Genomic DNA, 24,179 nt, shown 5'->3' on the forward strand with positions numbered 1-24,179 from the left:
GCGTCCACGCGACGTCTGCAGGGTCTCGAGGGTCTCGAGTGTCACGCTCGGGTTGCCCGTGCTCTTTGCACCCATAGAGGCCACGGCCGAAGCGAAGTTGAGGTACTTGGAGGGTCGAAGTTCACCGCCATGGTGAGTCAAGTCACCTCCCAGGAACGCAAAGGTGTCGGGGTTCGACGTGGTGCGTACAAGCCCCCCTAGGTGGCCGATGGCGTGGCCGGGCGTGTCGAGCAGGTAGAACGAGCCGTCGCCGAAGTAGTCGAACCCTCGGATCTCTCCCAACTGCACGGTTCCTGGCCCGCCGAAGTCGATCTCTCGCACGCGTCGGCCACTGTCGTAGAAGTGAGCATCACCATTCCAGTGCCTGATTCAGTGGTCCAGGGGTCATGGTGCGATGTACGGCCTTTTGAGGGCTCGGAGAAATGTACTTACTCGACGTCTTTCTGCGGAATCGGTGATTTAGGGTTCGTGGGATATGCTGGGAGAAACGCCTTGCTGAACCCGGGCCCGACGACCAGGTCCGTGGTGGAGGGGAAATGCTGGATGTCGCCTTGATGGTCCCAGTGCCAATGACTATGTAAATGTTCTCATCAGTTAACCTAAACCGGCGAAAGATTCTGCGCGGTAGACAAATGGTTCACGTACCTCCAAACCACAGCCTCGATATCCGCAAGCTGCAACGGCCGGCCTCCCTCGCCGATGGAGTTGCCGTGCTCCACCAGAATCTCAGCCGTGTTCTGTGGCGCTTCGACCACCCAGTTGAACGTCTTTATTCGGTTCGAGACCACCGGCGGGAGGCCGTAGACGTCCTGGGGCACGCCGAGGTCGAAGAGCACCCGCCTCGTCGTCCCCGACACGGTGGTCTCGATCAGAAACGACCAGCTGGGGACCTTTGGGAACATGTGAAAGGTCGGCAGACTCGGTTTCACCAAGTGGTCGGCCGCCATGCCCTGGATCGTGCCGGTGGTGTCGACGATCCAGAACTTCGCGGCGGCGCCATGGGGGACGGGGAACGGGCGGGTGGTCGTGCTTGTCGAGCTCATTCTCTCAGGTATTCCGTTGGACTCCTATAACTATTCACCGTGTGCAACGTAACTTTTTAGATGCACCCCTTGCAAAACCGCTATGTTTAAGAATGTATCCAAGACGGGCGTATACGTCTGAAGCAGGACTTTTTTGGAGTCAGGAACCCCGAATCCTCCGGCTCAAGAGCCTGTCTCCCCACTACAATTTGATAGCCGAAAATGATTTCTGGTCAAGCGGGGTTGATTGTTGCCATCAACTTCTGATTCCCCCTCAACTGGACTATGCTCGGTACAAGATGGTTCTTGGTGTCTGGCGTGGGCTGGTTGAAGCGGCATGACGCCGAATCCAACCGTTCGAATACTCCGGTGTATAGGGGTATTGTCCTAGATATTGCCATTATGCGTTGCCGAGTGAGCTTCCGTTATTTCGTTCGTTTTTACGGGCAGACAGATGGAGATCCCAATTTCAATTTCAATTTCAGGGAGCTCGTCAAGCAGCGACGCCCTGTAGTTTACAGTACATTCTTTCCGATGTTCAATTCTTTCCCACCTGCGCGAGCGCCACCCTTTCTAGGAGAGCTGTTCTTCCGGAACGCATTCCCGAACCTAAGCGTTCAAACCTGGCTCTCACCGGCAAATCCAACTTGAAACTATCCGTATTGCATAACGTCCGGCAAGATCCTCAGGTTCGGGTCGATTCCCGGTAGGTATTGGTTGTCTGGGGCGAAGGGGAGGAGCATCTCATTGCCGATCTGGTCGTTGCCTTGGAAATCAAAGAGTGTGGAGATGTCGGACAGTCCCATTGCCCAAGAAGAGCATTGTATGTCGTTCAGGTCCAGGATGGTGTCGGGGATGGGATCTATCGACTCGAAGCTGGCCGTGGGGAGTGTCCCGGAAGATTGGCCGTCGGGTAATTCTAACGGTGGTGGCGCGGAATTTGGAAGCTTCGTGGCGCCATGTTGGTCTGAGGATCCTACGCCGGATAAGCGTGCGGTTCGATCGAGGTTACTGTGTTGACGTGGTGCGTGGGAGACTGTCAGAAGCTCCTGGTCGGTCGATAAACGTCGCCGCTTCGACGCGGGGTCAGAGTCGGAAGAATGTCGAGAGTGAGGGCGTCGTGCGCTGCTCGCTGTTGACGGTGAGATGGGGTAGACCGGCGTGTTGGGTGGCGTCGGCAAGTCATTGAAGTCGATATCGAGCCGCTCCATCTCGCGCTTGACGACGTGGCACATCACCTCGGCCGGGCTGTAGACCTGGGACATCTCCCGTAGCTGCTCCGTCAGTGTGTAGAGGTGGTGCAACCCCGAGTTGCGCTTTCCTGCCTCGTTGCTGACTTTGATGGTGGACATCAAGGCCAGGAGAGCGGTGCCGCCTTGTTGAAGAGCGAAGACGCCGGTTTCGCAGGTGCCGAATCGTTTCTGGTAGGTTGAAAAGCCCTGAGCGATCTTCATGGCTGCGTTCATAGTGATTGATCGAGCCAGGTGTTGCAACGCGCTGACATTGCCGCTATCGCTGGTCTCTCTGTTAAATACGTGAGACTGTTCCATCTCTACCCCCAAGGCATCCTCGTATCGTCCGTATGGCCCATGAAGATTGAGTTGGGCGACATGGAACTGTTGACTTGACAAACGGTGAGCCAAATGCCCCAGAAGCAGATACAGGTTGTTGACCTCGGGGAATGAGATCCCATTTCAACAGCGGCGTAAGAATGGCGTGCTGCTTGAGTTTTGTAGAAATCAATATCGAAGGGAATGACTTACTGCATTATGAAGAAGAGACGCGGCCCATCTCTGATGTTTTCTTCTGTCCACGCAAGACGTGGGGGAAGCATGGTATACCAAGACTTCAACTTTGCATCCAACGCGGCGACGTCTATCAAACGATCTTCATCGGCAATTCTCCCGAGACTGAGCCTCGGCTGTGCTAGGGCTTGAATTCTCGAACTGAGCTCGGAAAGCTCAAGGAGAGCATCCAATATCTGCCCCTGAATATCCTCATGTGTGGGCAGCGACTCGTTTATGGACTTCCCGTGCAACACTGAGCCATCCTTGACGTGGGAGATGCGGTTGGCCAGGCACGAGCTTGAAATATCGGCGATTTTCATGTTCGTCGGTCGTTCCACATACAGCGCCCACGCCTGATCATAGAGCAAGCACGAATGGAGCAAGTCTTTGCGGAACTTCGTCTCCGCCTCGGACAGTTGAAACCTCGAACAGTCCAGATTCAGGCCGAAATCGAAAGCCAGCCGGCAAGACGTGGCTATGTGCATGGCCGCCAGATCGTCCCTGCCGTAGGCACATTCCAGGTCGCTCAAGACTAGCATCGCTTGGATGATGGTGAGGCCCTGTGGATCTTCGAGTTCCCTGTCCAAGAGAAATTTCGCCTCTCGCTGGAAAACACTGTATGTGTCGCTGAGGGTGACTTGTTGCATCCCCCGCCGGGTCTTGTCCGCAAATCGAAAACCCATGGCCAGACAAGCAAGATGGAGGAAACCGGAATAGTAGGTCGAGCCTCCACTGGCTTGGTCGTTACGGAATGCCTGCTGATCAATGACACATAGCGTGCTGTTGTATCGGCTCCAGAAGAGGTCCATGAGATAGCTCTCCAGATCCGTGGGGATATCGGCGAGGATCTTGTAGGAATGCTTGTCCAGTTGAGACGGCTCGAGCGCCCCCTGGCCGTTCGAGCTTAGATATCTCTTGTAGCAGGTAGAAGGACTGAAGTAGTGGATACGGCCCTTTCTTTTGTCATAAATAAAACGGTCAGGGCCATAGATTAGATTCCACACGGTATCCTGTCTGTTGCCGAGCTGGTATGGCTCGGAAGAGCTTCGTGGACGCACTGCGCTGTGAAGTTTGATTTGCTCTCGAGCGGACGGCTCCCGAACAGTCTCCATGCAAGCGTCAGCTGAGGCAGGTGAGCCTTGGATGCGTTCTTCCTCGAGGCTTGTCTGTGCAGCATCTTCTAAGCTGCTAGTGGCTTGAACCCGAGATTTATTGGCAGTCGAATCTGTACTCAGTGCTGGCTGTCCACCACGCAGGGAGATATTTCGTCGATGCTGCTGCGTCGGTTGGGCTTGGGTAACGCTGTGTTGGAATTGAGGAGGTTCGTGTCCAGCCTCCCGCAGCCGTTGCTCGAGGGATTGGATGTTTTCGAGCAGCGAATTTAAGTAGACCTTGGACTTTGGCCTTCTGTAGTCAGTCCAGGCTCTTCCGTTCTGACTGCTGATAATATGCCGCCGCAACCTACCTCTTACGGTCATCCAAAGCCTGGAACGTGCACTCCATACCTTTGCTTTGGCAATAGTCGCACGACGCGTGTCCGGGGTCCACGATGCACTGCATTATACAGTTGGTCAACACTCCAAAGAGTCTTATCAAGAGAATTTAATACGACGAACCTTGGTGCGCCGAATGCGACAGGCGGTACACGCCGCCGATGCTCGAGATTGCGGATCTGTAGTGCGAGGAGTCATAGTCTGAGGTGATATTGCACAGAGGACAATCAAAAAGCCCAAGTTGGGAACAGCAGGCACACTACCTGCATTTCATGGGGAGAAGCCGTGGTACAGGAGTTGAAGAAATGAGAATAGAGCATCCTCAGGTAGGCGGAAGAAAAAGCATCCAAGGCGCAGCTCCAGGCGAGGGGCTTAGTCTGCTGGGGATTCCACGATCCAGACAATGCACAATGTGGGCATGTGGACAACAACGGGGGTTGCGGGGTAGAAGCGGGCCTCTTTGGTGAGCTGATGGCTCCATCAGATGCTTCTCTAGCGACGGAAAAGAGACAGAACTAAAAGTTGCGAGCCTAGCTAGACCCTGATGCATTGACGCGGCTGACCCATGGACTTTCGGAACTCTGACCTGCGGAAAAAGGAAATATTCGCGACGGTGACAGTTGCAGAGACTGTGGAGTCGGAACTTGAACCTGCAAGGGGCAACTACACGGGGGAATCTGGCGAATTGTCTTGCGTTCTACTCGCTGGTTAGAGAATACCACCTCGACCGATTAAGGATCTACCTGGTCCCAAAAAAGAGGTATAATACAAGCACATAGCTGCATTCTAAGCCGGACAATGCCAGCACGCTTCTTCACCCTGCTTCACTTCTCGCTATATGTAGAGCACAACCTAAAGCAGTTTAAGATCTTCTCACGGCCGGTGGGGTTCTGCTGTCCGTGCGACTTCTGGAGATATCAGCTTGAGACCGCCGGTAAATATGGAACACCAAGATCAAAGCCTTGTGCATCTTCAGCGCAATTCGCACTGCACAAGCACATCCAAGTCTTGTAAAGAGGTGGCTAGGTTGTTCTCAGAGGTTGTTGAGTACGAACTTGAAGTGGCCGAGCTGTTCTGATTCCTGTTTATTTCTCTGGTCATGGTGGAGAGCCCCTAGAGGACTCAGATACCACAGCGCCAGGCTCGGTCTCATTGCGAAGGTCGTGAGATTGTATTGCTGACTGCTGCACCATCTGTCGATGGAGTTCAGCTCCAAAATCAGCATGTGGAAGACGGTCCCTCTAAAGTGGAAAAGACCTGGGGCGTTTGGGTCTGACTCCGTGTCTCGATATCAGGGGGTGCTTAGAATGGTGTTGCTTACGTCGCCCGGGCGGGAAAGTCCCGCCTAAGGAAAACAATAACCGACGAAGGACATTCATAACAAGCTCTATACCTCGGAGATAACATGGCTTCAGAGCCAGCCACCGAGCAATACGGAGGCATGCATTGCACAATTCAGAAGTATACCTATTCTAGCGTGACATTTGCCTCGAGTTATGCTCCACAACTGGAGAGGTTGGCGTCTCCGGAGCTTGACTTGTTTCCTTCAACAGATATTTATGCAAGAGGTAGGGCGCAAGTTATGTTGTTGCTCGGCCCCGTCGATAGAACAGAATCTCTGCAGGCAACGGTCTGCATGGCAAATATACAGATCCCAGCTAGAGCTTAGAGCTTGGAACTTATGCTCCCAGGTTCTGGAAAATCTTGGGTCAATAGAGTCTCCAATTCGCGAGTATTGACCATCCTGGGACTTAGATCACTCAGACTTGTGGCGCCTAATAGCCGCATTGCCGTCACGATTTCGTCGTTGAGCACTGTTCCAGAACAGAGTTAGAATTCCATGTAGGAGACTTTGAAAATGTCTGAGGACACCGGGATCCCAAGATTCGAGGTGCAGCAGCGAGGACAGAACTTACTTTCGATCGCCCTGTGCACGCCTTCCGTACCATACGCACTGAGAGCGTACATGAAAGGGCGCCCTAACCCAACTCCGGTAGCCCCAAGACAGAGAGCTTTGAGAATATCTCCTCCTCGGCGGACGCCGCCATCCAAGAGGACCTGACATCTGCCGAGCACTTCGGGGTACGATCGCCGTATCTCCATCAGAGCCCCGAGAGCAGAAGTCGCCGAATCGAGCTGGCGTCCACCATGGTTGCTCAGGTAGATGGCATCGACTCCCAAGTCGCAAGCAATTTTGGCATCCTCGGCCGTTAAGATCCCTTTCAAGCATATAGGGCCAGCGTTTTGCCAGGCATCCTTGATCCAAGATAAGTCTTCCCAGTTTAGTGTTGCTGAGTGAGGCGCGCGCAGGACTGCTTCGGGATCTGGATTGGCCAGCGCTGTCCTCCAAGGGCTGAGATATAGTTGGCCGTTATTCAGCGCCTCTTTTATTTTGAACCTGTCGTCATCCTCTCTGATTCCCACCACGTTTGTGTCCACGGTAATAACAAGCGCTTTGTATCCCAAGTCTCGGGCACGCCGGATGTTGTCGAGAGTCTCGCGCCGGGATCTTTTCACGTACAACTGAAAGAAGAGGCAACCGCCACTTGCCTCTGAAGCAAGGCAACCCGCAAGGACATCATGAGAGACCGATGAAGAGTTGCTTGGACAGTACGGAACATTGGCTCGAGCAGCTCCTCGAACAAGACAAAGCTCTCCATCGGGATGGCCCAGTCTGGCCAATGCGCAAGGCGCAATGAAGAATGGGAGACTGCTGTGGAAGCCCAGAATTGTCCGTCGAGTGTCGACCTTTTGCACGTTCCTCATAATCCGTGGCTGGAACCGGATTCGCTTCCAATCGTCCATGTTGTGAGCGTAAGTCCGCCTGTCCTGCGCCGCAGAGGAGTAATAAATCCATGCGCGCTCAGGGAGAAAGCCTTTGGCTGCGAGCTCCAGATCATTCAAGTTTAGACACATGTCAATAGACGCGAGACCTCGATCTGCACTGCGCGTAACACCGGTCTTCCCCTTTGTTTCCTCCGCCGCTGCGATGTAGTGTTCGACTTGACCAAGATTTCTATCTATCTCATATCAGTAATCATCCTCTCCGTCATGGATTTGGTCCAGGTACCTTTTGGGAGCGTCTTTTCGATGGTGCCGGGAGGATGTATCGCATCATACTCTTCCGTCGCATCCTATTCACTCCTTTAGCTCACTTCTTAGCCATGTCATGACTGCCGACCTCTGACTTCGACTTACCTTTCCTGCATATCGCAGAATCGATGCTGCACCGCCAGGATGCTTGTCCAGAAAATCAGAAAGATCATACACAGATCCGTGGATAATGACCCAACAAGACGCTTGATTGTCATGTTTTCGCACTTCGTCGATGCTTAGCATCTTCGTTCGACCTCTCCTTGAGACAGTCCAAGGAATCTGTCGTCCCTTGAACCCAATTGCAGTGTCTCGAAGCACGTTACTTCGTTACTTCTCAACCATGACAGTCTTGGAAAGGCCCCAAATATCCATATGAGCCAACATGCACGTGAGCTGTGCCTAATGTGATCGATCAAGCGGGCTTGCACCTGCACAAAAAGGAAAAGGCGTATGAATCAGGATGGCTCATGCACAGACAGGGTTTAGGAAATCTCCGAGCCCATGGTCCGCTCACCCGCCAGGCTGATTTGCGTTTTTGGATTCATTTGCTATATCCTCCTAGAACCGCCGCTAGAAGTTGATTGGCTTCCATTCCGCCATGATTTCCGCCATCATTCCGCCATCAAGATTGACGCCGGCTATCATTTTCCGCCTAGTTGATTGCGTGGCAAAGAATGTTACCCGCCTCGGCGCAACCCCTAACATGCGAAAGTCCTAGAGGAATTACTCTTGTTTCGCACGTGGTCAGGATCAGGTAAAGCGGATGGTCAACATGCGCTCCACGCATTGTCCACCGGGACTATCACCCCGTTGACATTGCGGGATGCTTCCACCGAAAGAAACAGGATCGCGTTTGCAATGTCGTCGGTGGAGATACTTTGGCTTCCATCACGAGCGTGGTTCAACTGATGAAAAGGCCTGTTTCGCAAATGTTAGTTCATCGGTCAAGTAGGACTCCCGGCATGGATCAGCACAACGCCACAGAGGGCAAATACACGTACGTCATCATATCCAACGACTCTTGGTCGAAGTTCTCTTTCCGGATGGAATCTTTGATGTTGGTTGGAACCCCTTCATACAAAGGTCAGAAAATACCCCAGCAAAGTCGAATGGCAATGCAAATACCTCCTGGGCAGACTGCGTTTGTTCGGATCCCGTCGTGATGGTAACGCCAGGCTGCGTGTTTGGTCATTCCAATCTGAGTGAGCAGTTGGTTAACTGATTATTGCCCCTGTCTTTCGACAACAGTCGCCGTGGGGACATGTCGTGCCTCCCAAGGCTGATCTTGACAATAGAACACAAATAAACATCGATATCACCTACCAGGGCATGTTTGCTCGCTGTGTAAGCAAATCCTGCTGCCGCTCCACTCAGTCCAGCCCTACTAGCGACGTTGATAATCCGGCCTGATTTCTGCTCGAGCATACCCCCTTGATTCAAAACTGCTCGCATCAATTTCATGGGTACTGTGGTATTGACGCTTATCAATCTGTCCCATGTCGTGTCAGTGGTCTTGTGAACAGCCTCAAAAGCGTCCATAATGCCGGCGACATTGGCCAGGATATCGACACTTTTCCCAGCCTTCGACAGACAGGCGGCTACCGAGTCATCGCAGGCTCCGGGCGCTGTCAGATCAGCCTTGTGAAAATGAAACTTCTCCGACAGCGCCGTGGAGAACGGAGATGGTTGAGGGAATGGTGAGATATCGATACCAAAGACTGTAGCGCCCGCCTCGAGGTAAAGCTTTGTGGTGGTCAAGCCGATGCCAGATGCGCAACCTGTTACAACGACGACTTTTCCATCGAGATTCCAAGCCATCCTTCGGGGACTGAGTATGAACTATAGCCTGAGACTGTCGACAGTAGAAGAATCAATCTTGCCGCTGGATAGGGCCAGGCTATACAAGTAGTATCGGATTATCTTTCAAGGCGACCAAAATTAGAAATTGCTGCGTAACTCCTCAAATGATACTCGGTCTTCCTTTGTAGCATTTCCAAGCCCATATGTCATGATGTTTACGGGCCGATCAAGAGCATAGATGTAGGTCCGGTTGTATCACGGCGGAATAGCATCAATCCAGCCTCCACTCTCCCATGCACCTCCCTCCCAGCTGTACCTGTGTACTAATTATGTGATCCTGATCGAGCCCAGAGAGTAATTTAGCTTGGGAGAAGTGGGTTCCAAGAGCGCCAAGCTGCTGCCCTCAGTCACTTCAGGCCCCCGCCCCTTCCCCCTTGCGTCCGGAAGTGGGCTTTATTGAGACACGCCATACGCATTTTACATGATTCTGTAATGATATGGAGCTGTGTGACCACAGAAAATCCTCCACAGAGTGAGCCGTCCAATTGTTCCATAATGCGCCGCCTGATAGTAAGACCAGTGGTGCCGTGCATGATGTCTGCATTGGATTCCGGTTAATGATAAACGGAGGCGCGGGAAGCCATGTTACTCGTGCCATGCCTATTGCTGATCCCCCTACACTTGCTCTCCGAAAGTGACTTAGCCGGCCGGTGATGCTGTCACCGAAGTCTTCTGTCGGCACCGTGGTGAAACTCCTTGAGGGCAAGTCTAGGCTCCCGCAAACTTTGGGCTTTCGTATTTCATACGGCAACAATAGTGCCGTTCAAGGGATTCTTCTTCTTGGAAGGCATGTTTGAACTGTCAGCTATGGGATTGAATCTGTTGACTGTCAGCTCCCCAAGCGTGCTGCTAGCACTGGGAAGCCACCTTACTTTTCAGCGCAAAGAGCCAACGGTACCTGAGTTCTTTGGCTTCATCGCAGTCCTCCAAGCAACACTATGCATTTTCTGGCGATGTGTCTCATACTTACAGGCTTCGGGGCTTATCTGTTTTGTTTTTACTTTCAATCTTTGCTATTTGGTGGCGCTGTGTTTAAGCATCGCCATCTACAGGCTATTCTTCCACCCTCTACGGAAATATCCCGGACCTATTCTCGGAAAGCTCAGCAAATTTCACTTCTCGTATATCTGTGGAACGGGCACTAGCCACAGATATCTCGAGTCTTTGCATCAGAAATACGGAGATATTGTTCGGTACGGTCCAAATGAGCTCTCGTTCATCAATCCCGACGACGTGACCTTTATCCATGGCGCTCAGTCATTCAACCTTCGTCGAGGACCGTGGTACGATGGCAATCCTGGAAGAGCAGGCCATAACACCTTGGTTATGGCGAGCACACGCAATGTGGAGAATCACAAAGTTCGACGGAGGATTTGGGACAAAGCATTCACCGCGAACGCCTTAAAGTCTTACGAATCAAGGATCATCCTGTTGACCGACCGATTGATCCAACACTGTGAGCTGAAAAACGGGAGTATCATCGACATCAGTGGAGACGTCGACCACTTCTCATTCGATATAATGGGCGATCTTGGTTTCGGGGAGGACTTTGGGATGATTGAGGGGTCCAACAAACAGTCCCTGAAGTGGGCAGGTCTGCTACACAGCTATATGCGTATGCTCTCCATCATCCGCCCCGTGCCATGGTTCAAGGAGCTTTACAAATGGCTGCCTATTGACCGAGAACGCAAAAGAAATGGTCTGGACTTCGTCCGATTCACGGCACAGCGGTTTGAAGCACGTTACCAAAGAGGACAAGAAGCTGGAGGTGACATCTTCGAATACTTGTTACAGCCAGATCCTAAGTCAGGAGTCCAGTTGAACAAGTCCCAGGTTGCTGAGGAAGCCATTGTCGTGGTGGTGGGCGGGAGTGACACAAGCAGCATATGCATGACATTTGCGTTCTACTACCTGTTGATGAATCCCGACAAGTACAGAAAGGCGCAAGAAGAGGTGGACTCACTCTGGGACGGGGTGAGTGAGCTTGATGGACAGCAATTGGTTCCGGCACGCGCGCCCTATCTGAATGCAATCATCAACGAGTCGTTGCGCCTCGCAGAGCCAGATCCAAACGGAAACCAGCGTTCGACGCCAAAGGGTGGCGCCGTGATCAACGGAAAGTTCATTCCCGAGTTCACACAGCTCAGTATCCACAAGTGGACGATGCAACGGGACGAGCGAAACTTCACCAAAGCCTTGGAGTTTCTGCCAGAAAGATGGATAGATCAAGAGCGAGAGAAGTACGGCATCCGCAATCACAATACCAAAGCCTACATTCCTTTCGGTGCCGGGGTATACAGCTGCGTAGGAAAGCCTCTTGCGCTGCTCGAAATGCGTCTTTTTCTCACAAGGTTTATGAAAAAACTCGAGCTGCAGCCAGCACCTAACTATGACCTTGAACGCTATCCCTGGGAGGTCACCTCGAGCTTGACGTTGATGAAAGCTGCTCTGCCGGTGGTGGTTAGAAAGCGGACGGTATGAGGAGCGAGTAAGTAGAAGAGAACATTGCCACGATGGCGAAAATCGTGCCAGGCAATGTGCTGTGTTCGAAAGCCTTCTCATCTAACAGGCCGTCTGGCTGAAGGCTGACCCTCTTGACCGATATTAAAATAGTCTTATCGTTGGCAGAAGCTCTTTGAACTTTTTTTGCGGGTTACGCTCTCTCTGGGTACTGCCAAGATTCAGGAATGTTGCTTGCTGAAGTAACAGGATTCACACAGAGAGTTGCAAGGGTAAGGAGAATGTACCTAGGTAGATATTTTGAAAGATTCTGATATTACGCGTTTTTGAGAGCCTCGTGAATGATTCACCGTTCCTCCGGATCGTCTTTACTGCAGTTACAGGGCGATGTATGATTCCCGCCTTACTTCTACACGGCTCCCGGATGGTGAAGACATGCATATGCATCTTCTATGGAGTCATGCCACCATCAATTGTATAAACTGCCCCCGTTGTGTATGTAGCCTCGTCGCTCAGCAGGAATGCAATTAAAGCCGCAACTTCCTCCGGCTTCCCAAGCCGATTAATCGGGGCCAGTGCCTTGTCACTGCCTGGCATGTTGGAATCGCGGGCTATACCGAGCATCTTGGTATCAATGCTTCCGCTGTATCGAGAACTTAGCGGGAAAATGTCTGAGAGTCCAAAAACTTTTGGGGGGTGCAAACTCACGGTGCCACGGCATTTATTCTCACATTCCGATGGCCATTCTCGACCGCGGCGGTCCTGGTCAATCCGATGACCGCATGCTTGCTAGCACCGTAAGCCAGCAGGTTGGGGATTCCGATTTTCCCGGCGACGCTGGCGGCGTTGACGATGGATCCTCCATCTTCGATACTCCGTAGCTGAGCTCGCTGGCAGGCCATGACACCCCTGACATTGATTGCCATCACCAGGTCGAAATCCGCGTCCGAGACTTCATGCGCTGCTTTCAACCCGATTTCCCGTCCCACCGTCCCCGCGAGGTTGACGCCTCCAGAGAGCTTTCCGAAGTGCTTGACGGTAGCTGTGATCCAGTCGTCGACCTGTTGGGAGACCGTGACGTCCAATTTTGTGGCGAGGACGTCGACCTTATGCCTGCTCCGGATTTCCTTGGCGGTGGAATTGACTGCGTGTTCGTCCATGTCTGCCAAGGCAAGGCTGGCCCCCCTGGAAGCGAGTAAATCGGCAGTCACCGAGCCTATACCCCCTGCGGCACCGGTAATGGCGATGACCTTTCCTGCTAGAGATGCCATGATGAAACTCGATAATCAACGACTGTGTTGAGTTTGAACTGGCTTTTTAAACCGTGATCAGCAGAAGAGAAAGGAGAGCCGAGTTGGGTTGGTCAGTAGATTGGAACGTTCAGTTGAAATTTCCGTCGTGAGATTTGCAGTACAAGAACTGGCTGGGTGCTGAAGCATGCCTGGTTGTAATATATCTTCTCTCTGATAGTACTCGTCACCAAAGCAACATCTTAAGGGCTACGTAGATGCCAATTGCTAGAGCCAAGTAATCGGCTATCTAAAACCTATCGGCGAGGATAATTCGCTCTCCGCGCTCTTTCCGCCTCCTGGTCCGTGGGATCATCCACCTGTTCAAGTCTACTTCTGAGGAGAAGAAATCTTTTCCGGACCGTGATTTGACTTCAACTCTTGAAATTGGACTTTCTTGAATACACATTGTGAGGGAATCCGCTCGAAGCCTACTTTCAGACGTTGATTCTGCACGAAGAGGTATGTATGGAAAACTCTATTATTCTTAGATCCATGTTCACCGCATTCAATGGGCTCTCCGGCATCATCAGTAAAGTATCAGAGCATTATACACCAACAGTGAGGACACCTTCTCTGTATGCACCAACCGGGCGGAGAAATATGTATAAACGATCGTTTTAATTGTCACCTGTCGCGGAGAAGAGGACGGCCTTTTCATCCTCTGTATAATCTGGTTGTTTGTCCTCGCCATCTACAACACCAAGATACCATGTCGGATCGCGTCCGTCGAGCTCCCGAACCGTGAATCCGTTGCCCCAGAAATGGAATCTGTTGGAGCTTTCATACTTGATCTCAAAGTCTTCGTACCGCGGCTGCATGGTTTCCACAAAATGTGCTCTTGACGCAGGGTAGAGGCGCGGGAGCCCATCGATAGTTCCACCCTTGTACCAGCTTCGACATTTCTGATTCCACACCGTTCTCTTCAGGAACAAGTCCGAGTGCTCCCGAAACTCGGCCGTGACGTCGGCCTTGGGGGCGATCGAACGGATATGTTCCATCTGACATTTTTCTATAATTTTGAGCATGTATTTGCACCCGTGCTCAATAGGGGGGAGGAGTGAACCGTTCGTCGCACTGTACGGCCCAATCGAGAGAAAGTAGTTTGGGAAATCCGGGATCATGACGGAAAAATAGGACACGGGATCTTCAGCCCATTCCTGTCTCAGGTCTTTGCCGTTCGCGAGGACCGGGAACCGTGGGACATAGGATGTATCGAAGCCCGTTGCGCAGATAATAATGTCGACTTCGTGTTCATTGCCATCACTGTCGATAAATCCCGATGGGGTGATCTGCTGAACGTCCGAGGTATAAACCGTCACATTGGGCTCCATGAGGGCTTCGAGGTACCCGTTTCCGGGGGTCGGTCGACGGCATCCGGGTCCATACGCGGTGGGAATTATCCTCTCAATTAGATCTGGCCGATCCTTCAACTTCTCCTCCATCTGTTTGCGGGAGAAGTCCTTTGCCATTTGCGCGTCCTTAGTGTTGATGAAGTTGAAGTAGAAGCGTTGGCCAAGCTCAGCATCTAGCATTTTGACATAGCGAAGTTGCTTGACAGGATCCTCTGCAAATTTCCTTTTGATGTCCTCGCCATACTTGAAATTTCGACCGTTCGGACCGGCAAATCGGGAAGCGAATCCAGCACTGATCCAGATAGGAGACCGAATCCAAGTGTATAGCTGCTTAACGATCGGTTGAATTTTGGCCACGATCTGGACACCCGATGAGCCTGCCCCTAAGACGGCCACCCTTTTCCCGTCAAGGACAGTCGATTCGTCATAAGCGGCCGAATGGAGTAGCTTACCCTTGAAGCTATGAAGACCATTGATGCTCGGCCACTTCCAGTTATTCAACAGGCCGCAAGCGTTGACCAAGAAGTCACACTGATCTTCGAAGACTGTCCCGTCCGGTCTCTGGACCTGGACTTCCCATTTCGTGGTCTCCGAATTCCAGCTTGCCCGAATAACTTGATGCTGCAGCTTGATATACTTGCGGAGCCCGTGAGTGTCCACCACGCCTTTGAAGTATTCGAAGATTTCGCGAGCATCGGAGTAATAGTGCGACCAGTTTGGATTCATGGCCCAATTGAATTGATAAATGTGAGACGGAATGTCGCACGCGCAGCCAGGATACCTATTCTCCCACCACGTGCCTGAGACCTCGTCGTTTTTCTCGTAGATTTGCAAATCGAGGTTCGCGAGAGCCTCGGAGAACTTGGAAAAGCATATACCGGTTGCTCCAGCGCCGATAACAACAACTCGCTTGCGCTGAGGCAGTCCATGCGGCTTCTCTAATATGGAGTAGCCTCTGCTATTCACATTCTGCCACCCGCATGCTTTGGCAGCCTCTTCTGAATCGGCTCTGGGATCGTCTTTTGGAAGTTCTGGAAGAGAGGCCATGGCTTTGACATACCCTCCATGAGAGTCGGTGCTATTGTCACACAAGTCTCGCAACATCTCAAACTGTGGCCCGAGTCTTTTGAGAATCTATAGCTCGAGACGCAACAAATGAATATACCCGAAGCTTTCTCGTAGGTTGATTTATGCCGATGAGACAGGCGTTCTTTGCGTAATGGACGTTTTGCCACATGCCAGGGAGCAAAGGCCTTGTTCTACAGCGGACAGACCACGTTGGAAAGCGCTTGGCAGAATGGAGATTGGCATCCGATCCCGCGGAAAATGTTATCAGTCGAAGGCTCACCTGACCATGGCCATTTAGAAGTCATTTTAGGAACCTGTGGAGTCTCTGATTATTCCGCCCCTGCTCTCAATGATCCTTCGCCACTGTGGGGAGTCGGAAACCCCCTCGACAGTGTGCTGGAAAGATGTGCTTTGCGCTTTTCCGCTCTTCTTAATCACTAATACTCCATCATCGAAGTGAGAAGCACCGGCGCCATCTTCACATTTAACTCCTTCCAGACGACCTCGAAATAGTTCTCGTCAGAATTGTGACCACCAGAAGATTACGCTAGCTCTTTTGAGAATTTATCCATGATGTCGGCCCAGAAGTCACTCAAGTTTAAGCCTCTTCACGCTACATTTGCGGCTGAAGTGGAGGGTATTGATTTTTCAAAGCCCATACCAGACTCTGTGATCGCAGAAGTCCAGGAGGGTATCGACAAATATGGCGTTCTCATCTTTCGGAATGCAAACATGGACAACGATACCCACGTTTCATTCACGCGGCGGTTCGGCGAGCTGGATTCAATGCCTTTCATTCGTCGTCGAGGTCGATTCCCTGATCAACCGCACATATTCGACGTATCCAACTTGGACGACTCTGGAGAAATCGTCAAAAACACCGACCGCGTCACCTCCATGCTGAAAAAGGGCAATGAACTTTGGCATGCTGATATGCAGTACCATCCGCGAAGGGACAAATACTCGCTCCTCCGAGCGGTAGAAATCCCGCCCAAGGGGTTAGGTGGCGACACTGAGTTTGCCGACTCCCGGACAGCCTATGAGGATCTCAGCCAAGAGTGGAAGAACAAACTCAAGAACTTGATATGCGACTGTTCTCTGATCCACAATCGCCGTTTAGCGGCCCCCGATCTGTATAAAGATGTGGACCCATACGACTGGTCTATCTCTCACTTCAAGGCGGTATATCCGCACGAGGGTAGCGGACGCAACAACCTGTATGTTACTAGTTACGTCTACAGGTTCCAGGGTTACTCGGTCGAGGAAAGCCACAAGATGAGAGAGGAGCTGATTGCACACGGATCGCAGCCGAAATATGTGTACAAAGTTGCTTGGGAGCAGCCTGGAGACGCAGTCATGTGGGATAACACCGCAGTCTGGCATCGGGCGCTAGACGCGTCGGAGTATATATTCAAGTACCGAAGGGATATGCGGCGCACCAACACATACGACAATGGGCCGCACGCTTGGGGGGAGAACGAGGTCGGGAAGGACTGGAAGGTGCAACTCCCAAAGGATCCTCTCGCCCATGAAAGTCAGCTCAATCGCCTAGTTGGGTAGATATTTGAAGGATGGTCAACTCTGGAGGGAGCGGTGCAGTCGTCGGTGCTTGGAATGTCTCAGATTTGTCCAAAATGGCAATTCTTGTAGTCTTGCAGCCCAATACCAGCTCTTGACATAGCCTGCAGACTCCTGCATGGGAGGTCTTGAGGCCGTTCGAATATATTTGAGGCTAATGCTGCAAATTCTAGACGCAATCACACACCAATTTTGCACCCAGGCCCCCCAATATGATATTTCGTACTCCTACGCAGGCGTCAGGCTCACGAACAAGCCTTCTCAGACTCTATAGCCGGAATGAAGCAAGCTGTATAGAAGAGTGACCCATCGTGATGTTGCATGCGGGAAACAGGATTAACCGTGACAGCGAAGGCAAAACTCGCGCACCTGGTCTACTCACAGCAACCGGAGTTAAATGCGCTGCCTTGCCGGCCTGCATAAAGAGCATTGTATCATTAGAACTTGGACACTAGCTATTGATTATGGGTGCGAACTCCGTGGGTGACAATATGCGGAAGGTGGAAAACGGAAAGCGGAAAAATAACCTGTGGAGTTCTCGAAACCAAGGACATAGGATACCGCGGTGTTTCGTAGAGGGAGACCCGTATACCGTGCTCTTAAATATACACTACGTCCGTAGTCGCAAAAATGCTTTCATCAGCTACAAACATCGGGCTCCAGCATCATCTCTATACTATTTGGCGTCTCCATTGATATCCAGGACACTACTAAAAGATCAGGATGGGTCGGCTTCTTCCCGGCATCACTGCCTACAATTGGGCCCTCGTGATGCTCCTTGCTACGGGTCCTATGGCATGTGGCTATGCGATGTCCTGTCTCAGTGGTGCCATCGGCCAGCATGGCTTCTATGTGTCCATGGGCTACACGGACGACCCCAGCGACCCTGGCTACCCGCGCACGTCTCATTTCCTCAGCGCGGCATCCGGAACCTTTATCGGAGGCGCCTCGGTTGGAGCTGTCATCGCTGCTTGGGCGGCAGACGAATTGGGCCGAAAGCTCACCTTGCAATTGACTACGCTGGTATACATGCTTGGTGGGTCACTTCAAAGTGGCGCTGTCAACCCGTCCATGTTTCTTGCGGCACGCTTCTTATCCGGCGTTGGCATGGGGTCTTTGCTTGCCGTGGCGCCCATGTACCAAGCTGAAGTCTCCCCTCCCGAATCGCGGGGATTCATGGTGGCAATGACTGGCTTTATGTTTGCGATCGGGAATTCGCTATCTTGCTGGATCAACGTCGGTACCTATTTCAAGGGTGTCAATGATCCCAAATCCGAATTCGCCTGGCGCTTCCCCTTAGCCGTCCAACTGCTCCCTACCTTGATCCTACTGCTCGGATCACCAATTCTTCCTGCATCGCCACGATGGCTCATTATGAAAGAGCGCCACGAAGAAGCAGAGACTGTCATACGACGGCTGCATGGGCATTTAGGAGATCAAGCCGGGGAATACGCAAAGCGCGAGTTCAACCAAATGTCCAGACAGATCGCTTTCGACTCCAGTGTCTCGAAGCGGATCGGACCTTTGCCCATCATCCGGACTGCCTCCAACCGCAAACGTGTCTTCCTGGCCTTTAATTTGCTCTGGGGAACCCAATTTCTCGGCCTGACAACGGTCGGAATCTACGGAGTTTTGGTATATCAGCAGTTGGGCATGACTGGGCCCATGCCACTGATTCTACAGGCAATCTGGGTCAGCATAACCATGCCAGGAAACTTCATTAATGCGGCGCTTGTCGACAGAGTCGGGCGTCGTCCTTTGCTCCTGATCGGCACGTGCGGTATCCTTATGTGTGTGGTGCTGAATTGCATTCTGCAAGGCTTATACCTGGAGCCGAACTTCAGGCCGGGACTGAAGGCCTCCATTTTCCTGACCTTCTTGATGATTTGCTTCTGGTGTACATGCATCGATGCCACCCAGTTTGTCTACATCTCCGAGATCTTCCCAAGTTACATCCGCGCACAGGGACAGGCAGTCGGCACGTTGGGACTGACGCTGTCGAACGTCATCCTTCTGGTGGCCGCTCCCATTGCCTTGGATGCCATCCACTGGAAATTCTACCTCGTCAACATATCCTGGACGGTCCTGTTCATAATCACAATATTCTTCCTCTACCCTGAGACTAGCGGTAAGTCGATCGAGGACCTCAGCGCCATCTTCGGGGACACTGTAGTTGTCACCTTCGAGGATGCGGTTTCAGGAGACAAACAGCTCGTCGAAGGAGATGGAAAGGCATCCATTTACGACACGTATCAGGAGATTGAGCTTTCCAAATAGTTTATAATCTGGAATGAGGGAGAAAAGATGCTGGCTCGTCGTCTTTCAACAAGCATGGTGGGATTCTTCAGCTATGTCTTGGAGGAGGAACAGGTAGCGGGTGTGAAGTGGATGAAAACCAAGAGGCCCGAATAGTGGCAAGAGGGAAGGAAGAAGTATCCTCGTTATTCAAGATAGCTTGAGCGATGGCATCGTGACCCGAACAGTTATGGATAAATATGAGGAATATCAAAACAAAATAATGATTTTCCGACGCCAAATCGAGATCCGAGCAGAAAAGGAAGCCTTGGTAACCTCCAGATCCCACTGTGGTTCCCAATCAACTATTATTCCGCAACATGAGACTAGATTCGTCATGTGGATCAGTGTCTTAAGGCCACTAAGTAGAATGCTCGGTATATGCGAGGAATCTAGAGAACCGCTGAACCCGGTCTAACTGCGTTTTCCGTCTTCCGCAGCGAGGTCCATGCCAATTGCGGGTAACAATACTATTCGGCGCGTGACTGGTCTGCTCAGCGAGAGTTTCTGCGTACATCATGGTTCTTCAAATACGGCGATGGAGACGTAGTTTCCCATATCCAGCTGGTCAATAAACCTAGAGGACACCTCAATCTTCGAAGAACAACAGATTTCACAATGGCGAAGTGGGACCCAGATTCAGACAACTTGCCAAAGCTCAAAAACTTGCCTAAGATACCCGGTGCGCCGGAGTATGCAGCTTGGTTTTGGGGACCAGATGACGAGGTAGGACCTTTAGCCTCTTTCTAGATCTTCATCCTGTTCTTCTTTCCTCTCTGGGAGTGCGGACTAACCATGAACTATAGTTGGGGCGGTTGAATCTCCTTACGCCGAGAAGAGTGATTGAAGCCTCAAAATTGATTCAGACGGGAGACAGGACGTGCTTGAAGTAAGCGAAATCTCAGGACTACAACCACAGCTTTCAACATCATTGAGTGGTTTGAATGAGAGGCTGACCCCGACTTTAAATGAAAGTCTGCCTGCCGAGTGGCCAGAGCCCCCGTTCTTCGGACGTCCTCCTTTCAAACACACCGTCTTGAAAGTTCGACCTTACGCATTTGACGATTTATATGAGCTGAACACCCAGAGCGGTTCCCAATGGGACGGCTTCCGTCATGTAAGTTTCCAAACAAGCTCCCTCCGATCTTTCTGTAGGTTTCTTGCTATAATATCCATCTCTAACTGAGTCGGACAGGCAGGTATTAAGCATAATGATGGGTTTATATGGTACAATAATGTACTGAACCCTGTCAACACAGACAAAAGAGAGATCTTTGACATGCCTTAGACGACGGTCGAACAAATCGAAGACAAATCCGGCAGGATTGGCACCAGTGCATGGGCACGTAGAGGCATCGGTACGACGTGTCCTTGCTTCATTCGCAAACATTAATGAGCTAACATCCACGGGACCAAGTCGGACGAGGCGTACTTATTGACTTTTACGAGCACTGCGGGAAGTCTTATGACCCATTCACCCCCCGAAAAATCACCGCCGAAGAGATCAAGTCCTGTGCTAAGGCCCAAGGCGTGGAATTCAAGTACGGCGACATTTTCATTGTGAGGACCGGCTTTTCGGAGGCATACAGGAAGCTCGACGTGAAGCAACGCGAGGAAATGGGTGCAAAGGCCTACCTCGAGTTGCAATTTGCAGGACTCTCCCGCGCTCATGAGATGGTTGAGCTGCTCCACGACAACTATTTCAGCGCGGTGGCCAGTGATGCGCCTTCTTTCGAAACATGGCCCATGGACGAGCCAGAACACTTGCATCACTGGCTGCTTCCTCTTTGGGGCAGTCCTATCGGTGAACTCTGGGACCTTGAAGAACTGGCTGCTTTGTGCAAGAAGCACAACAGATACACGTTCTTCCTGTCCAGTAGCCCGGCAAATGTGAAAGGTCAGTCTATCTCCCTCCGGTATAGACAAGAATCTGACAACAAGCAGGAGGAGTGGGTAGCCACTCAAACGTTGTCGCCATCTTCTAATTGGCTTTGCATCTCAGTTACACCTGAGTTTCGGGAGATTCGTCGAGACTCCCCAGGAGAGACAAAGCCAAGTCAAAGAAGTGTAGCGCAAGACAATAGATATCCATTTGTTGAATATAGTCGTCACTCCTTCGCTGTACACGGGACACTTAATCGTTCCATTCCATGTCCAATTCAATGTTAAACCATGTTGACAGGCCCAACAGCCCTTATAACGACATCTCGTTAGTGCCATGAGCATAAGGGCCACGCGTCTCGAGGTAAAATGGGACTTGAGCTTGAGAAGTGATCTCACTGCCAGGAACTACCGAATGCTCCAGTTACTTACAAATTGCTAGTTCTCGCGGCTATCATTCCCCGTTGACACTGCTGCAAAGTCGACCTGGCACCAGCAGCCAGGAAATTGGGCTCCTGGCCCGTGAGCAGAAATCTGAACCCCATCTCTACCTTCCGTCTTGCAGATGCTTCGGTCGCGCCGACTGTGCCAATGACTACACCATTCCTCTTCCCCGCCTCGAGAATCCTTTGCAATGCATTGATGTAGCTGGGCTCTTCACCGTCACCACCTGGCAGGCCCATAGATTGGCGAAGGTCGTAAGGCCCGACAAAACAGGCTGTTACTCCGGGGACTCTCAAGATCGCCTCTGCGTTCTCTACGCCCTCCATAGACTCGATCATCGGAATGATCGCCACCTCCTTCGCGCGTTCTTTCATGTACTTCGTGACATCGGCCGCGGGGTCGACATCGGCATATGGCGCCAGAAAAGGTCCGAAACTGCGCTGGCCTCTTGGTGGATAAATGGCACGTTGGATGATGTTTTCGCATTCTTGAGCGGTCGTCACCATGGGAATGATGATGCCCGCAGCCCCAGAGTCCAAAGCCCATTTGATCCACTCGACACCATGCGAAGGGGTGCGTATTACTGGAACGCACTGGCCACCTGATGCTGCGACCACTGCCTGGACCAGGCTGGAGGCTTCGCGCGCCGAGACGGGGGCGTGTTCCATGTCGATAAGCACCCAATCAAACCCAACTCGTGCCGTGATCTGGGCGCAAAGGGTGTTTCCAATGGTAACAGCGGCACCAACGAGATTCCCTTTCTCATTGAGAAGACCAGCGAATGATTGAAGCCTTGCAGCAGATGCTGCCGGCCTCGGTGTCTGTCTGTTTACGAGGTCAGCGAATCTGTGGGACAAATATTCAAAGTGAGACTGGAGGACTTGCCCTTCAGAAGTATACATCAAGTGGAGGTGTAACTTTACAACTTAGAGCTGAGGACGACTAGTAAAGCACACAAAAGGTGAATTCGCCGTTGAAGAGGACTGAAGCCGCAGTTGCTCGAGCTCTTCTTGTCGGTAGTCCTTTCTCCATCTCTAGGGTTGCTGCGGTGAAGGTATTCGTCATTACTAACGTGAAATCGTCTCCAAGATCTGTCAATACCGCAGCCACCAGTAGCGTTGTTTCAGAAAACCAGACCGAGACGCTAGGGTCAACATGACGATTCCGGTCTTGTGGATGCAAAGCCGCAAGCACGAAGAATTCCGCTTATTGACAGGCTGAAGCAAGCCGAAACTCGGCGCGCTCGGTGGCTCCGTAGAGCTCTCACAAGGGTGCCGCCAAATGGGCCATCCTAACGGCGAAAGCACCCTAATATGGGCGCCCTTCTTGCACTTTCCAACCACCTAGCGCACATTAGGCAGATCCAGGGCTTTGGAAGCGGCGTTGACATGATGGTTGACTATCCCTGCGCCTCGTGTCTTGTGATGCTCCTCTATAGCCATCCGAGACCTCTCCCTCGCCCTTGCAACCGCCCTGCGTCCCCCGCCACTCCACAACCACTCCATGCGGGGAGCCAAGCTTGAGGGGGCCATTTCCATTAATCATGCAGGTTGCCGACTTGATCAAGATGAGCTTTGTGGAAAACGGAAGGCGGTTCGAAGGTCACAATTCTATCCTAAACAGCAGCCGCCGAATGAGCTTGAAGCGAGTTCCACAGCCATGACTTCATCAGGCTCGAACGCTGTCAGAGTCCGCGACAAATACACTTCACGAGCTTGTAATGAGTGTCAACGCCGTAAACGAAAATGCAGTGGCGAAAAGGTATGCCGAAATTGTCGCCATTGTGGCACTGAATGTGTCTTTTCAGAGCCGCGGGGTACCAGGCATTCGAGGGCAGCGACTTTGCTGGCGCCGAACATTGCTTCCACCGACTGGGTAAATGTCGACAGTCGAATAAACCCAGGTCCTAACCTTAGCACGGCCGCTCTAAGAGACGATCCTCCAGAGGCAGCGGCAGCGGCTACAAAAGGGCCGCAGCAAAACGGCAGAAATGGACAAAGAGAGTCAGAAAGAGAATCAACACAACCTCAAGGTGACCAGCAATTGATCAGCCAGGCACTCTCGCCCAATGCACCAATGTTCAGGGACAACCAAGGACAGACTCCTCAGAGCACCATCGACACCGAGACATCATCTCCTCGCGAAAGCGTTTTCGAACGCAACACCAATTTTATGACCGGAACCGCTTTTTTCCAGCAGATCGATCTCCTTGACCGTTCCGTGACTCGAGCACAAGGGACGGACCTTATCAAAGTAGGTGGTTTCCTGGGGAGCTCCAGCTTCGAACCAAACACTTCGGTGGCCGACATCTATCGTGACATAGACCAAACTGTCGAGCAGGCACGGGTTGAAGACCCGACCAAGGTTCATCGGTCGTTGGACATGTTCTTTGCGAATGTACAACCACATTATCCCTGCATGAACGAAGGCTATCTGCGTGCGCAGTTCTCTGCCTTTGTGGCAAACGACCCGAATTGCCTCACCAAGAACGGCTCCGTACAACTAGCCGCCCTTCTCCAGTTCATCATGGCAGTGGTGAGCATTTTGTGCG

At 51.9% G+C, this 24,179-nt stretch overlaps 4 protein-coding genes across 4 annotated transcripts; 1 reads left to right on the forward strand and 3 right to left on the reverse strand.

Moving 5' to 3' along the window:
- Positions 1–1,675: 1,675 nt before the first annotated feature.
- Positions 1,676–4,500, reverse strand: PV07_05529 (uncharacterized protein; the record flags this gene model as incomplete). The annotated part of the gene is made up of 4 exons (XM_016392437.1): positions 1,676–2,645; positions 2,786–4,213; positions 4,275–4,363; positions 4,426–4,500. The coding sequence occupies 4 exons, from the start codon at positions 4,498–4,500 to the stop codon at positions 1,676–1,678; spliced, it is 2,562 nt and encodes an 853-aa protein (XP_016249956.1).
- Positions 4,501–13,627: 9,127 nt separating this feature from the next.
- On the reverse strand, positions 13,628–15,413 carry PV07_05530 (uncharacterized protein; the record flags this gene model as incomplete). The annotated part of the gene is made up of 1 exon (XM_016392438.1): positions 13,628–15,413. Exon 1 carries the CDS (start codon positions 15,407–15,409, stop codon positions 13,628–13,630), a length of 1,782 nt encoding a protein of 593 aa, XP_016249957.1. The 5' UTR covers positions 15,410–15,413.
- A 441-nt stretch (positions 15,414–15,854) lies between these two features.
- PV07_05531 (uncharacterized protein) lies at positions 15,855–17,008 on the forward strand. Its single transcript, XM_016392439.1, has one exon. It carries the CDS (start codon positions 16,001–16,003, stop codon positions 16,988–16,990), a length of 990 nt encoding a protein of 329 aa, XP_016249958.1. The 5' UTR covers positions 15,855–16,000; the 3' UTR covers positions 16,991–17,008.
- A 4,604-nt stretch (positions 17,009–21,612) lies between these two features.
- Positions 21,613–22,693, reverse strand: PV07_05532 (uncharacterized protein; the record flags this gene model as incomplete). The annotated part of the gene is made up of 2 exons (XM_016392440.1): positions 21,613–22,433; positions 22,585–22,693. The coding sequence occupies 2 exons, from the start codon at positions 22,691–22,693 to the stop codon at positions 21,613–21,615; spliced, it is 930 nt and encodes a 309-aa protein (XP_016249959.1).
- Positions 22,694–24,179: the final 1,486 nt, after the last annotated feature.

The sequence above is a fragment of the Cladophialophora immunda genome (assembly GCF_000835495.1).
Source record: "Cladophialophora immunda strain CBS 83496 unplaced genomic scaffold supercont1.3, whole genome shotgun sequence".
NCBI classification, from domain to species: Eukaryota; Fungi; Ascomycota; class Eurotiomycetes; order Chaetothyriales; family Herpotrichiellaceae; genus Cladophialophora; species Cladophialophora immunda.